Source organism: Silurus meridionalis, chromosome 18 (genome assembly GCF_014805685.1).
Source record: "Silurus meridionalis isolate SWU-2019-XX chromosome 18, ASM1480568v1, whole genome shotgun sequence".
Taxonomy (NCBI): Eukaryota; Metazoa; Chordata; class Actinopteri; order Siluriformes; family Siluridae; genus Silurus; species Silurus meridionalis.
Genome location: NC_060901.1, coordinates 26308656 through 26323077, shown reverse-complemented (window position 1 = coordinate 26323077; position 14422 = coordinate 26308656). Strand labels below are relative to the sequence as shown.

Below are 14422 nucleotides of genomic sequence, written 5' to 3'. Positions count from 1 at the left end.
GGAAACCGGATCACATCGGTAGCACCGACAACACCGAATCGCATCGGCCTTGGTTATGGAAATGCATGTCAATAATACACATCACATTTCATGAGCCTAAAGGAAGAATGTATCTAGGTGTCTATTTTTAATAGCGTAGATTCCAAACGCCAACATATCAGTCATATTCTTTCCTCTCGGCTTAGGATTTACGGCGTTACTCATTAACCGGGAGCCATAAACCAGTGCTCGTTTACCTTTAATTACTCCATGGTGCAATCAGGAGTTTAAACAGGATGCTGGGTCTTTAGCGATAATGTACCGAGCGAGGTTATAGCAAACCTTTTGGTCAAATGTTCTCAGGGTTCAGTGCGAGCGCTGCTGATTCATGTTTTAATACGTTGTTTCCATAGCAATGACCCGTTAATGGAGACCCCTCACGGCAGAAGCTCCATACGAACTGATGTGCATCCGGATGTGCGATAGTTCATATAGACGATGTTTCGTTTGAACATTCGAATAACGTTGAGTTCCATTTTGCTGTTCTAATAAGCTCCACACTGATATTGGTGAGGTGAGGAAACCTGGGATGGGGTTCCAAATTGTTCCAAATATGGCTCAATATGGTTGGAGCAGATCTTCCACATCTTCCAACCCATGGAAAGAAGATTATAAGACATTGCCATGCTGGAACAGGTTTGGGTCTCCTAGTTTAAGTAAAATTTTATCCTATAGAATTATGTGCCACAATGCGGATTAGACTGTGGAGATAAAGGTATTTTCCCAGCAACACGTCGGCGTAGGTCTTGTTAATGTCCTCTAAGTGACTAAAGACCCCAGTTTATAAATCTGCCGAAAAGACATGTGAAGGCGTATCCTCGATAAGAACACGTCAGGATGGCTTTAAAAATGTTGCTGATAAGAGCAGTCATTCATTCTCACAACGCTTTGAACAGGAGGGTGGAGGAGCAGGTTAATGATCAGAGAACACCTGAGGGATTTTTTTAAACTTTTTTTTTTGTGTGTTGTTCACTCTGAGATGATAAGGACACACAAACAGAAAGTTGGAGAAGAGCAGATGGAATGAGTTCACATGCTGTGTGTATGGTGGTGAATATAACTGGGGTTGGTGGTGTGAATGATCAGGTCCTGAGACGTTGGAACTTTCTCATGAGAGAAATCTAGAAACGAGTGGAAGAAACGAGTGGAAGGCCAGGTATGAACCTAATGATCTGTCTGTCAGTCTGTCTGTCTGTCTGTCTGTCTGTCGGTCAATCACTACACTATCTCTCTACACACACCACTCCGTATGTGATTGTTGTATAATGTAATTGCCATGATGTTCTGCCATTTCCAAGAACCCCGACTGACTATTTTGTTATAAAACATGGGCTCAGTAGGAAGTGGTATCTCAGTAGTTAACACATTGGACTTCATATCAGAAGGTCATGCGATCATGTCCCAGAACCACCAAACCGCAGCATTTGGGCCCTTCAGCAAGGCCCTTAACTGCTTAGTTGTGTAAATCAGTTTAAGTCAATAGTTGCCTCTGAAAGGTTACATTTAAAGTTTTATGAAAGAGGAATCTGAAACATGTAACTGGTGGTTTTGTTTAAATTCGAGTGTCTATATTTAGTCTGAACTTTGGAATTGGAGACTCGGTTAGTGTTGTGTTAAAGGCACTATAGTCATTAGAGGAGCAGTGTGAAGGTTTAAATTAAATGTGTGAAATTAATAATTAATCTAGGAGGGAGTCAGCATTGGTCAAATCTTGTTTAGCAGTGGAAAGAAGTAGTCAGAACTGCTTTGGGAGTAGGAACGTGTGTTTGGAATTCCTTTAGGAGAGGGAAAGAATGATCAGTATTCCTTTGGGATAAGGAAGGAGTTGCAAGAATTACTTCAATAGTGGGAAGGAGTGGTCAGAACTTCTTTTGATTATAGGAAGGGGTGGTCAGAATTCCTTCAGAAGTAGGAAGAGGTGTTTAGAAATTTTTCAGGTGTAGAAAGAAGTGGTCAGCATTTTTGAACAACATGAACAGGTGGTTGGTATTCATTTGGGAGTAGAAAGGAGTGGTCAGAATTCCTTCTGCAGTAGGAAAGAGTTGTCCGCATTTATATGGGAGTATGAAGGAATGGTCAGAATTTGTTTTGGAATAGCAAGAAGCGCTAAGAATTCCTTCAAATGTGTAGCAAGAAGTGGTTAGAATTTCTTCAGGAGTGGGAAGGAATGGCAGGAATGTCTTCAGGAGTAGGAGGAAGTGGTCAGAATTCATTTGGGAGTTGGAACAAGTGGTAAGTGGTATTCATTCGGGAGTGGGATGGAGTAATTGGAATTTCTTCTGCAGTAGGAAAGAGCGATTAATATTTCTTTGGAAGTACAAAGGAGTTGCCAGAATTCCATTGGAATTGGGAAGGAGTGGGTAGAATTCCTTTGGGAGTAAGAACGAGTGGTCATAATTTGTTCAACTGTGGAAAGGCGTGATCAGAATTACTTTGGGAGTAGGAACAAGTGGTCAGAATTTCTTTGGGAGTGGAAAGGAGTGGTCAGAATGCCTTCGGGAGTATCAAGGAGGGGTCAGAATTTCTTTCAATTGTAGGAAGGAGTGTTCAGAATTCCTTCTGGAGTAGAAACAAGTGGTCAGTATTCCTTAGGGAGTGGGAAGGAGTAGTCAGAATTCCTTTGGGAGTGTCATAATTTTAATTGTTTCAAATCCAAAAGGATTAGTCCGGTTATTTTAGGGGCAGGTGGGATCAGTCAGAATTTCTTCTCTGCGTCACTAGCAGTTTTCAAAAGACAACGGTACCTAAATTAGCACTTCTGCAAAAGTCTCTCTATTTTCTCACCCAAAAGAGTTATTAGTAATTAGTGTGTGTGTGCGTACACGCTAATTAACTAAGCATTGTGGGAATCCATAAGCGTGCATACATTGAGCCAGGGTCATTTTTCAAAAGCTCTTTAATGGCATGTCATGCTTTATTGACTTGCTTGTACTTGTTCCAGCTCATAAGTTCAGCTCGTAATTAAAATCCTGAACACAGCTTTGTTCAAATCATCGTCTCACACCGAGGAGAGTTTTACAGTTCTTACAGATCTAAGTTCGTTCTTCAAATTGTGCCATTTAAAAAAGTAGGCTTGGCTAGAGACAACAATGATAAACTACAGTATTTGGGTCAAGATCCAAAGAACAGTCACAATATATTAGTCTTGTCATGAGTCCGAAGACAAGCACAAGTGTATACTTCGGCAACAATTTATGACTCTCTTTATAGTGTAGCCATGTTTAAAGCCTCGGAATCGGAGTCGATAGACTGCTGTGACCTGACAAAAAATATTTGAAGATGGAAGACCTTTGAAGTTTAGCAGACCTTACATGATCGGTGATCTTGAATCCTGGAATAATTAAATGGAAGCTGGTGTAATGTTTCCTCATGTATCTACGTACCAAATTTTAAGTGCAATAGACTTTCAATACTTGTCATCTACATTATATGGACAAAAGTATTGTTACACCTGACTTTTCCAGCCAGATGTGGTTCTTTACCAGACTGGAGGCACACAATTGCATAGGATGCCTTAACATGAAATTTTTCCCTTCACTTGAACTCAGAGACCCAAACCTGTTTCAATGCACAAGGGAATTGTGATGGGTTTGGTGTGGAAGATCTCCTGCTCTATCTCCTGCCCAACCCATTAGAACAGCTGACTACACCCCAGACCCTCACCTCACCTACATCAATACCTGACCTGACTGTAGGTAAATAAGCACAAATCTCCAAAGACTCTAGTGGCACATCTTTCTAGAAAATGGGAGGTGGGATGTTGAAATTATTTCAAAATGGATTAAATTCATTATTTTACTCAAACTTCTACCATCAAAGCCCCATAATGACAACATGAAAGAAGTTTGTTTGAAATCTTTGCAAATAAAAAAAAAAACATCACTGCCTTTGCTCAATAGTTTGTTGAAGCACCTTTGGCACCAATTACAGCCTCAAGGTTTTTTTTAGTATGATGCAACAAGCTTGGCACACTTATTTTTGGGCAGTTTCTCCCATTCTTCTTTGCAGAACCTCTCAAGCTCCAAAGGAGTCCTGTCTCAGAGGTTTTCCAGACAGTTCATTGAAGTTCAAGGCTTGGTGGGACCTTAAATAAACAGATCTGTGCCTTTCTAACTCATGTGTAATCAACTAAATTTACCACAGGTGGACTCCAGACAAGTTGTAGAAACATCTTAAGGATGATCAGTGGAAACAGGATGCACCTGTACTAAATTATCAGTGTCACGACAAAGGCTGTAAAAAAAACTTTTTCTTGAAAAACTTTCTTTTTCTTCGTGATCTTTTTTTGTTTTTAATTTTTTTAACAAATTTGCAAAGATTTCAAACAAACTTCTTTCCCGGAGTTTTGAAAGTAATTTTGGAGTTAAGCTTTTATAAAACTGTGAAAACGTTCCGGGTGCACTGTACATTGTATATACAATAGTACCCAAGATAATACACAAGATATTATGCTATGAATCGACATTTATTTACAGTTTATATTGGGAAAATATAGAATATACATGCACTAGGTAGTGTAGAGTTCAATACAGTAATGTGGGGAAAAAGCTGGCTTGAACCTACACACTTTGATCAAAAGGTACAGGCTATTTGTTGGTACCTCAAATACTGAAGGCTACAACAGCAGGCAAAGCTTTCTCTAACAAAACCCCTGTTCTGAAAAAGCCTTCCAATCCTTATTTCTCCTTTTCTGTTCTGTCCCATTTAATCTCCTCTCACTTTGTTTTTCAATCTCTCTCTGTCAAGTGTTTCCTTCTGCTCTTCTGAATTCACCTATTTTAAACAGGGTCTATTGTTAAAATCGCTATACAAATTAACCTGAATTGAATTGAAGGTCTGTTGTTAAGGTTCCTGTATCTCCTCCTGGATGAATGGAGGTTGAACTGTTTGGATGAGATTACATTAAACTTAAATGCTTAAAGACCCTTGTAGAAGATCTCAGCAGCCTATACTAATATGTTTTGGCTTCTTTGAGTGATTCATGGATATGGAAATTAATTCAGGCCTGAGGTTCCTGCTGTTCTCGAATGGCACCGTCAAATAATGAAAGCCACGGGTGCTGCAATGCTAATGGAGATTTCTCTCTCACCGTGTGTCTACTCAGGGACAAGCATGGAGGCCAAGCTGAAGGAGCTCCAGCAAAAACTGGAGAAACAGTGTCAAATTAACCAGGAGCTTCAGAATGAAAACCGCACCCTGGGTATGAAAGGATAGTTAATAATAATAATTAAAAATAATCCATGGTATACATCTGAAGTCACATGTATAGTCATAGTTCTTGTTATTTGTCTCCAGAAAAAAGACTGAAGGAGAAGGAGAAACTCCTAGAGGATCTGCAGAGTCATTTGGAAGAAGCAGGTATGCGAGTGTGTGTTTGTTGTGTAATTGTGTGTGAGTGAGGTATTGATGTAGGGAAGGTGAGGAGGCCAGGGGTGGCGTTCCAATTCATCCCTAAAGGGTTGGAGCTCTAGAGCAGGAGATTTTACACATCTCGTAGAACCCACAAGAAGCGGATCTTCATAGAGCTGGAATTGTGTGCCTCCAAGTTTGTGGGAACAGTTTAAAGAAGAAACACATGGTAAAGTCAGGGGTCCCAAGACTTTTCTCCATATAGTGTTCATCGATTAGAGTGTAAGTTCTCCTGCTATACCTTGTTGAACACCTTTGGGATGAACTTTGAACCTAATCTTTTGGTCAGGTGTTCTGATTTTGTCTTTTAAAATAATTAGCAAAATCATCAGTTCCTCATCATCCAATCAGACTTTTGGTCCATATTTCAGGAGGACACTGATTGGACGGGTGCGAGTGAGGGATGAGTCCCGAGTGACTTTGCGGCATGATTGATTTCTTACATCGATATGTGTTTGCTTTTCTCAGATCGATTGTCCCAGAGGAGCAGCAGCGATGGCCTGGAGGTCCGGCAGAGCCGGGCGGCGGTCATGGCTCCAGAGCCTATTCCGGAAGACATGGATATCTCGAGCACCAGGGTCAAAAAGACCACCAGGTTCATTCTCATTCTGTGCTTTCAAAATATTTGCATCATGTTTGCTTATTAGTTATGTGTTTTGTGTGTGTATGTGTGTGTGCAGTGAAAGAGCCCAGATCATGAAGGCGATGCAGAAGAATGACTTCCTGATACGTCTAGATGAAGAGCAAATAAGCATGATGGTGGAGCTCCTCAGCTCTTTGGACCGTTGTCCTGGTGATAACATCATTACTGAGGGCACAGAGGGTGACAGCTTGTATATTGTTGCAGGTGTGTGTGTGTGTTTTACTATGTAATGGATGCATGTATTGGTGCAAGTATAAATTGAACACCTTGAACGGCAGCTGGAGAGCTCCGAGTTACTCAGGCAGGGCGTACTCTGCGAACTTTGACCTCCGGAGATGTCTTCGGCGAGCTGGCCATCTTGTACAACTGCAAACGGACCGCTTCGGTTAAAGGTCAGTCGTGTCCCTCTGCAGATGTTACAGGGCTAACAACGTTCTGGAAAGTGCTGTCTGCTAGTCTAGAGCTTGAAACGTCTGTCTCTGCATGTGTCTTTTCACTTCCTAGCGGTCACAGCGGTGAAGTTATGGTGCATCGAGAGACAAATATACAGGAGCATCATGGCAATCAAGTCGAAGAAGAAACGAGAGCAGCTGATGGGCTTCCTAAAGACGTGAGATCGATATATCTATCTATCTAAGACTTTCACATTTCCTGAAGTCTATAATTTTTTTTTTATGGCCTCTGCTCGTCTCCCTCCCCAGAGCTCACACCTTCAAGTCCCTGAGTGATGAGCAGCTCTCCAGCATCATTGACTCCATGGAGGAGGTTTGTGCCTCTCCACACACACAGCTCCATCACAACCACTCATCTGGGAATTGAAATATTAATGAACGGCACACAAATCAAAGGGACAGAGTACTGTATGTCCATGTTCTAGTCATCAAGGTCAGGTAGAGGAGCACCCCAGTGCAGGTTCGTCACGATTCCACCAGAATGAGAAAAGAACAGATAACGCAAGACTGAAGAGGCGTTCCCGTGAGCTAGATGTGGGCGTGTCCAAAGATGCAAAGCACAGAAAATGTAAAGTTTGCTTAAATACATTGCAGTAGGTGAAGCCGTCTTCTGATTCACAGCCTGATTATAGTTACCACGGAAACCAGTAGTAGGAACGCCTACTAGCATATGCATAGTCCGTGTTGGTGGTCACATTTAAAAAGCCCGTTCAAGAAAGTCTTTTTTTTAGTATTTCATTCCACCATGTAAAGGATTCCCCCATGTTTCCACGCTCTGTTTTCTGTTTAGTTTTTTTTTAGGCCTCGTGTAGTGAAAACGTTGCAACAGTGACCTTCACAAACATAAATAAAGGCGCACTGTAACTCCTTGACCCCTCCTTTTCCCGTTCCCAGGTGAAGTTTCAGGAGAACGAGGTGATCGTACGCGAAGGGGCCGAGGGAAACACGTTTTACATCATCCTCCAGGGAGAGGTGAGCGGAGGACACATTTAAACGTGACACCAAATGTAATTTTTTTTGTTTGCTCTCTAATTTGAATATGATTGTTTGCTTAGGTCCAGGTGACCAAGAAAGTGAACGGGCAGCAAAAGGTCATCCGCAAAATGGGCCAAGGGGATTACTTTGGAGAACTGGCGCTTATACGGTAAACGAGGAAAGGATATAGGAATGTCTTTCGATCTCATTGTTCGTTTCCTGTTTGGTCAACTTTATAATTATGCATAAATTATAAATTAATTATGCATAAATTAAAATTCTTATAATTTTTATAATCAAACTACCCTTAAGCAGTCGCCCCAAAAAAGGCAAAAAAACAAATAAATAGCGATACGATTCATCCACGAACCAGATGTTCGTTTCCTGTTCTGCCTTCAGGAAGTTACAGCTCTACCTCTGCCAGGTTAATCTGTATTCTATTCTGTGACTCTCAGGACACGCCTCTAAAAACGGTTTAGGGAAATCAATCGAAATATGAATAAATAAGCAAAAATCAATGAATAATCAAATATTGGTCACAAATGATTGGTCACTTAATACATCATAAAAGTATAGCGCATCTACTAATAATTATATTTATATAAATATATTTAAATATATTTTGTTAAAGCGATGCATCACATCATTACCTATAATGCCAAGTTTATTTATTTATTTATTTATTAATATATATTTATTTGCAGTGAGATCTTAAGGACGGCTACCTGCACTGCTTTGGTACCAGTCACCTGCTTTGCCATCGATAAGGAGTGAGTTTCAGGTTCTTTAAGATCAGATCCAATGTTTTACCAAATATCTAATCCACATTTATTTTAATCATTTTTTTTATTGTATTTTATTTTCTTAATAATCTGTGTATACTGTAGATAGATAGATAGATAGATAGATAGATAGATAGATAGATAGATAGATAGATAGATAGATAGATTTCTCTCTCTCTCTCTCTCTCTCTCTCTCTCTCTCTCTTTCTCTCTCTATCTCTCTTTTCGTCTTTTTGTTTGTCTCTATTTTTGTCTTTCTTTCTTTCTTTCTTTCTTTCTTTCTTTCTTTCTTTCTTTCTTTCTTTTCATTTTTCTGTCTTTGTTTTTTTTTCTATCTTTTTTTCTCTCACTTTATCCCTCTCTCTCTTTAATTTAATTGTATGTTTCTATTGTTACGAGTTTCTTTTTCACTTTCATTCTTTTTTTTTTTCTTTTTTCTTTTTTTTGCAGGGCTTTTGAGGAGACCATCCCAATAGAAATCCTGGAGCTACATGATGAGTATGGTTTTCCAGCTTCACACACACGCACACATTTCTTTTCTCTTGAAGCTAAACCACTTCATTATTTCTCCACTCTGTGCTTTTCCAGCTGTTCTCACCCTGACTGATCATTTCCCATCATGCATTGCTGATAAATTTTACTCCAGCTTCATCTTCTAAGTGTCAATGTGAAGGAATTTAGAGATGGATCTTGACTTTGTATCTTTTTTTTCTGCTTGTTCGAGCAGTCCAGATCTTCTGGAGAACACACAGACATCAAAGAAAGAGAGGTAAGATCTCGGAGAGTGAGTTTTGATCATTATGAAATCATCCTGAAAGGGTCTGACTGTAATGTTCTGTCCATTTCTGTAGCTCGGTCTCATCTCTCCAGCTGAAGGATCTGGTCCCGGTCCTGTACCAGGAGGGACGTTACCAAGGAAACCCCATCACTCTGGGGCTCGGGGGGTTTGGACGAGTGGAACTGGTAGGACGATGATGATGATAATGGTGTTTGGATGGATGTTTTTGAGTGTAGATCAAAAAACTACAACCATACAAGCAATATGTCCACTACATTGTCCTGTACCAGAAGATAATCAGAAAGCAGCAGCTACAAACGTGCCTACAGGAATCAGTTCAATTCTCGCTAATCTTACAGCTAACTAGCACAAAAACTGCTGTCTGTCTGTCTGTCTGTCTGTCTGTCTGTCTGTCTGTCTGTCTCCTTTTCAGTTTGTCTGTCTCTCCAGCAGTCTCGCTCTCTTATTCCTATTTGTCTGTCTGCCTTTCTTCTGTCTGTTTATCTGTCCATCTTTCTTTTAGTTTGTCGGCCTTTGTCTGTTTGTCTCTCTTTTGTTTGTCTGTCTCTCTTTTCTTGCTTTTTGTCTTTCTGAATGTCAATTTCTCTCTCATCTGCCCATCTCTTTTCTGACTGTCTGTATGTGTCTTTGTTCTGTATACCTATCTCACGTCTTTCTTTCTTTCTTTCTTTCTTTCTTTCTTTCTTTCTTTCTTTCTTTCTTTCCATTTTTCTTTCTTTCTTTCTTTCTTTCTTTCTTTCTTTCTTTCTTTCTTTCTTTCTTTCTTTCTTTCTTTCTTTCTTTCTTTTCTTGTGTCTGTTTCTCTACCCTTACCTGTTGGTCTCTTTTTCTCCTTGTCTGTCTCTCTCTCTCTCTCTCTCTCTCTCTCTCTCTCTCTTTACTAGTCTTTCAACTCCACCACGTTTTGTGGATTCACCGTGTTTATGTCACAGGTAACCACGCTGCATCATGGGAAATACTTTGCCCTGAAAAGGATCAGCAAAAAGCTCATTGTGCAGAAGAGGCAGGAGGAACATGTGCTGTTCGAGAAGAAGCTCCTGATGGACATCGAGTGCGACTTCATCGTCAAGTGAGATTTGAACGACGACCTTTTGACCTTGTCTATGTCTGCCATGACTCTGAGTCTTCTTTTTTTTTTTTTGTAGGCTATATGCCACTTTTAAAGACTCCCGCTACATCTACATGGCCATGGACTTCTGCTCAGGAGGCGAGATCTGGACCAAGCTCAAAGAAGCGTAAGTATGATGACATGACATTCTTCTGCTTGGGCGTCTGCACTGATCATGTATTCAACAGTAAAATGTGTGTGTGTGTTCCAGGAAGCGTTTCGAGGAGAACATCACCGTGTTTGTAGCAGCCTGCGTGGTCGAGGCCTATGCCTATCTCCATAAGAAGGACATCATGTACCGAGACCTGAAGCCCGAGAACCTCATGCTGGACTCCAGAGGATACGTCAAACTAGTAAGTAACCCTAAAAGATGGCATTGTCCTCAGAGAAGTCCTGGGGTTTCTGGGGACATGTTGGGACATGGGGACGCTGGACTCGTACGCACAGAGCTTGTCTCTGTGTTTATCTCTCTGTCTTACTATCTGTCTTCTTCTCTCTATGTCTCTGTCTGTCTGTCCATCTGTCTGTCTGTCCGTCTCATCCTCTATATATGTCTGTAGGTGGATTTTGGATTTGCTAAGAAGCTCCAGCGAGGACAGAAGACGTACTCTTTTTGTGGAACTCCAGAGTACATGGCTCCAGAGATCATTCAAAATCAAGGCCATGACTTTGCAGCTGATTTCTGGTCTCTGGGGATCCTGATCTACGAGCTGCTGGCAGGCAGGTGAGGACCGACGCGCTTTATCATCATCATCATCATCAAGTCCCTCTTGAATTGACTTGACTTGATCATCATCCTCATAATCATCACCATCATCATCATCATCATCATCATCGCATGCATTAATTGTGTAGATGTATTATGGTTGTGTTCAATTATTTTTGTCTTTGTGTGTGTGTGTGTGTGTGTGTGTGTGTGATGGTTAAAGCCCGCCATTCTCGAGCTCAGAGCCGCAGAACATCTACGCCAGAATCCTGGATGGTGTGATGAAGTTTCCTCCACACATGGGAGAAGCGGCTCGCTCTCTAATCAGCAAACTGTGCAGGTCAACACCACCCTCACGTACACAACTACACACAGCTAGACTAAACTGCACAACTATACAACCCCACTTAACTACACAACTATACACTTTTTTTGTTTTTATAAGAACGTGTTTACGAAAACTGTTTGTACTGTATTTTAGGCCACGCCCAGGCCAAAGGTTAGGAAGCACCAAAAATGGAATGAGAGATGTTCGTACTCACAGGTAGTATACACTATCTATCTATCTATCTATCTATCTATCTATCTATCTATCTATCTATCTATCTATCTATCTATCTATCTATCTATCTATCTATCTATCTATCTATCTATCGATTGATGGGTCCATCAATCTCACTTCCCATCCATCCATCCATTAGTCCCTCCACCCATCAATCCATCCATTTGTCCATCCAATAATCTAGTTATTAATTTATCCATCCATCCATCCATCCATCCATCCAACCAACCAACCAACCCTACCACTGTAGTATAATTATATGAACGAAGCAGCACTTTGTATACAATGCTGGTTTTAATTACTCCCCCCACACACACACCCACACACTCTTTTGTTCCATCAGGTGGTTTAACAACATGAACTGGCACAAGCTGAGGATGAAGCAGATCGACGCTCCGACACTGAAACTCATCCGGAAGGTCGGTCCTACAAAATTCTTGGGCCAGAGGGACACTATAGAACTATTTCTGGACACCCGAGCTTAAGATTCGTATGCCCCATTCTTCTGGGCAGATGTTCCACTAGATTCCTGTGGAGATTTGTCCTCACTCAGCCACAGAATTTAGTAGAGCGGGAGATCTTCCACAAATGCTCCAAAAATCTTTAAATAAATCTTCTCGTTATGTATCTCATCACCGCAATTAATTACAGCAGTGCTGACGATGATTAAGAAGTCATGAGCTGCGAAATCGGTGCGGATCACGAACATATCGTCCCCCTCTTCTTCGGTTTGATTAAGGACACGTTGTTCTTGAGCAGATGGTCGGCCACGTCAACACGTTCTTTTTTTATTTTCTCTACCTGTAGAGAAAATCAGCAAAGGCCAACAAAGCAACACAGAAAACTTTTATTCATCAACACCATATGGACAAAAAAGTATTGGGAATTTTCCCTTCACTAGGAGATCAAAACCTGTTCCAGCATGACAATGCTCCTGAACCAGCTCCATGAAGATCTGCAGAATATGTGGAAGATCTTCTATAGAAACCCAACACTATTGGGATGAATTGGAACACACCCCAGGCTTCCTCACTTCACCTACCCCAGCACCTGACTTTACTACCACCCTTGTAGATGGATGAGCACAAATCTCCCCAAAATCTCCACAAAAATCTGGTGGAACACCTGCAGAGTCGAGTTTTCTATAAGAGCAAATGTGGATTTAATGTGGAAATGGATGTTCAAGAAGCACATACCAATCTTATGTTCTCGCGTTTCACTTCGGTAACAGACAGAAGAAATCTCTACCATCTAGACACGTCTGGACGGAATTGTGCTTCAACTTGAAGTTGTGTGTTTTTTTTTGTCTCAGGGTCCCTGCTACATCAACTTCGACCGCTTCCCGTTCGATAAGATCCAGGACGAGGAGGAATTCTCCGGGTGGGACCGAGATTTCTGAGCAAGATCTCGTTCTCCGAATCATCTTGAACCTCGTTTTTCGGCGCCTCGTGTTCCATCCCGTGCAAGAAAAAAAATCAAAAGCACAAAATGATTCAGTATTACATTTTTTTTTAAGGGCGGGGGAATGCATCTGGGCCATCTGTGGAGCTGATCATCTATGTGGAGAACTTCAGCAAAGATACAGAACATTCCCTGGGTGTAGAGACTGATTTTATATTCCACTTTATAAACTAATGTTTTTTGTTTTGTCTGTTTTTTTTATTTGTCTAAATTTTTGCTGTATACAAATTGTGATTGGTCTACAAATTCCAGCATGATCGCTCAGCAGCTCGATGGTTTTTATATTTTGGTTTTTGAGATGACAATCTAGGGCTAGATGAGCATTATATGAGGTTCCTACCTAACGTGAAGGTAAGGAACGGCCGGATGTGAAGCAGAAAGCGTGGAAATTATGTAAAGCCTCATAGGTTGCCATGGATTATCACCTTCCATTGACGATTTCAAGCTGCCGTTGATGTCCGCAGAGGAAAACTGACTGAATGGATCCTGATTTTCCTTGAGGTTTTTATATACGGCTTGCTAGAGCTGCAATTCTGGTAGTAAATAATGAAATAAAGAGAGATTCCATTAGTGAAGCTGTTGGAGTTAATACCTGGTGCTGTTTTTCCGTTATAAATGTCTTATTTCTTCTTCAAATTTTGTTTGTGGACCCCTTCAGCATAATAATTGACACTTCTTGAAAACTTCTTGTTCCACATTTAGTGTCCGTTTGCTCTTTTAAGAAGCTCCACTCTTCTAAAAAGATGTTCCACTAGATTTTGTGGAGATTTAGTTATTTCCATTTCAGAGACAAGGGTGTTAGTAGGTGAGGTGAGGAGGCCTTGGGTGGTGTTCCAATTCATCCCAATAGGGTTGGAGCTCTATAGCAGAAGATCTTCCACATCTTTCATCCCATGGAAAGCAGATCTTGATTCAGCTAGCTTTGTGCACAGGAGAAAAGTTTAGTTTTTTTGTTGTTTTTTTAAATAATATTTTTGTGGGTTTTTTTTTCATTTAATAGCATCGAATGGGATTGTCTAAAAAAAGACAAGTTCTCAGGGGGAAAAAAATGACATTTTGGGAGAACATTTCCACAGGCATCATCATTGATCAAGGGGCTGTGGAGTCTGACGATGTTCTCCGAGCTTTTCCTCTCACACACTTTGTTCTCTACCTTGTTTGTGTAGTACGAGTTCACATCCATCACCAAATGGCACACACACGATAGCACGCGCAATGTGACACGTACTGTCCCTTTAATGAACGGTTTCTATAGCAACTCCACAATTCTGCCTTCTGAAATTTCCCTGTGTCCTGACAGTAAGAGCTACTGAAAAGGAACGTCAAGTGAATCAGGAGAGTACATTTATAGGAAAGCCAATTAAGTGTGTGCATGTGTGTGTGTGTGTGTGTGTGTGTGTGTGTGTGTGTGTGTTTGTTTTAGGCAAAAAATCTAATCATTGTAAATTCTTGATCAGACCAACAATCACAATCAGTGTGAGACCTA

General features: G+C 40.9%; 1 protein-coding gene across 1 annotated transcript; it reads left to right on the top strand.

Annotated features, from left to right (window-relative positions):
* The first annotated feature begins 953 nt into the window (after nucleotides 1-953).
* Nucleotides 954-13511, top strand: prkg3 (protein kinase cGMP-dependent 3). Its single transcript, XM_046873654.1, has 22 exons — nucleotides 954-1195; nucleotides 5144-5239; nucleotides 5335-5397; nucleotides 5917-6043; nucleotides 6129-6295; nucleotides 6370-6483; nucleotides 6596-6701; nucleotides 6793-6856; nucleotides 7438-7515; nucleotides 7599-7687; nucleotides 8223-8288; nucleotides 8751-8798; nucleotides 9028-9069; nucleotides 9152-9263; nucleotides 10032-10168; nucleotides 10245-10334; nucleotides 10419-10560; nucleotides 10768-10931; nucleotides 11137-11253; nucleotides 11395-11457; nucleotides 11819-11894; nucleotides 12788-13511. The coding sequence occupies exons 2-22, from the start codon at nucleotides 5152-5154 to the stop codon at nucleotides 12872-12874; spliced, it is 2040 nt and encodes a 679-aa protein (XP_046729610.1). The 5' UTR covers nucleotides 954-1195; nucleotides 5144-5151; the 3' UTR covers nucleotides 12875-13511.
* Nucleotides 13512-14422: the final 911 nt, after the last annotated feature.

What these genes read in the sequence shown, in the direction of transcription:
- prkg3 (XM_046873654.1), top strand. Translation starts at nt 5,152, where the DNA reads ATGGAGGCCAAGCTGAAGGAGCTCCAGCAAAAACTGGAGAAACAGTGT. An exon ending in GAATGAAAACCGCACCCTGG is followed by an intron (nt 5,240 to 5,334) that starts GTATGAAAGGAT and finishes ATTTGTCTCCAG; the next exon opens with AAAAAAGACTGAAGGAGAAG. An exon ending in TACGAGCTGCTGGCAGGCAG is followed by an intron (nt 10,932 to 11,136) that starts GTGAGGACCGAC and finishes TGATGGTTAAAG; the next exon opens with CCCGCCATTCTCGAGCTCAG.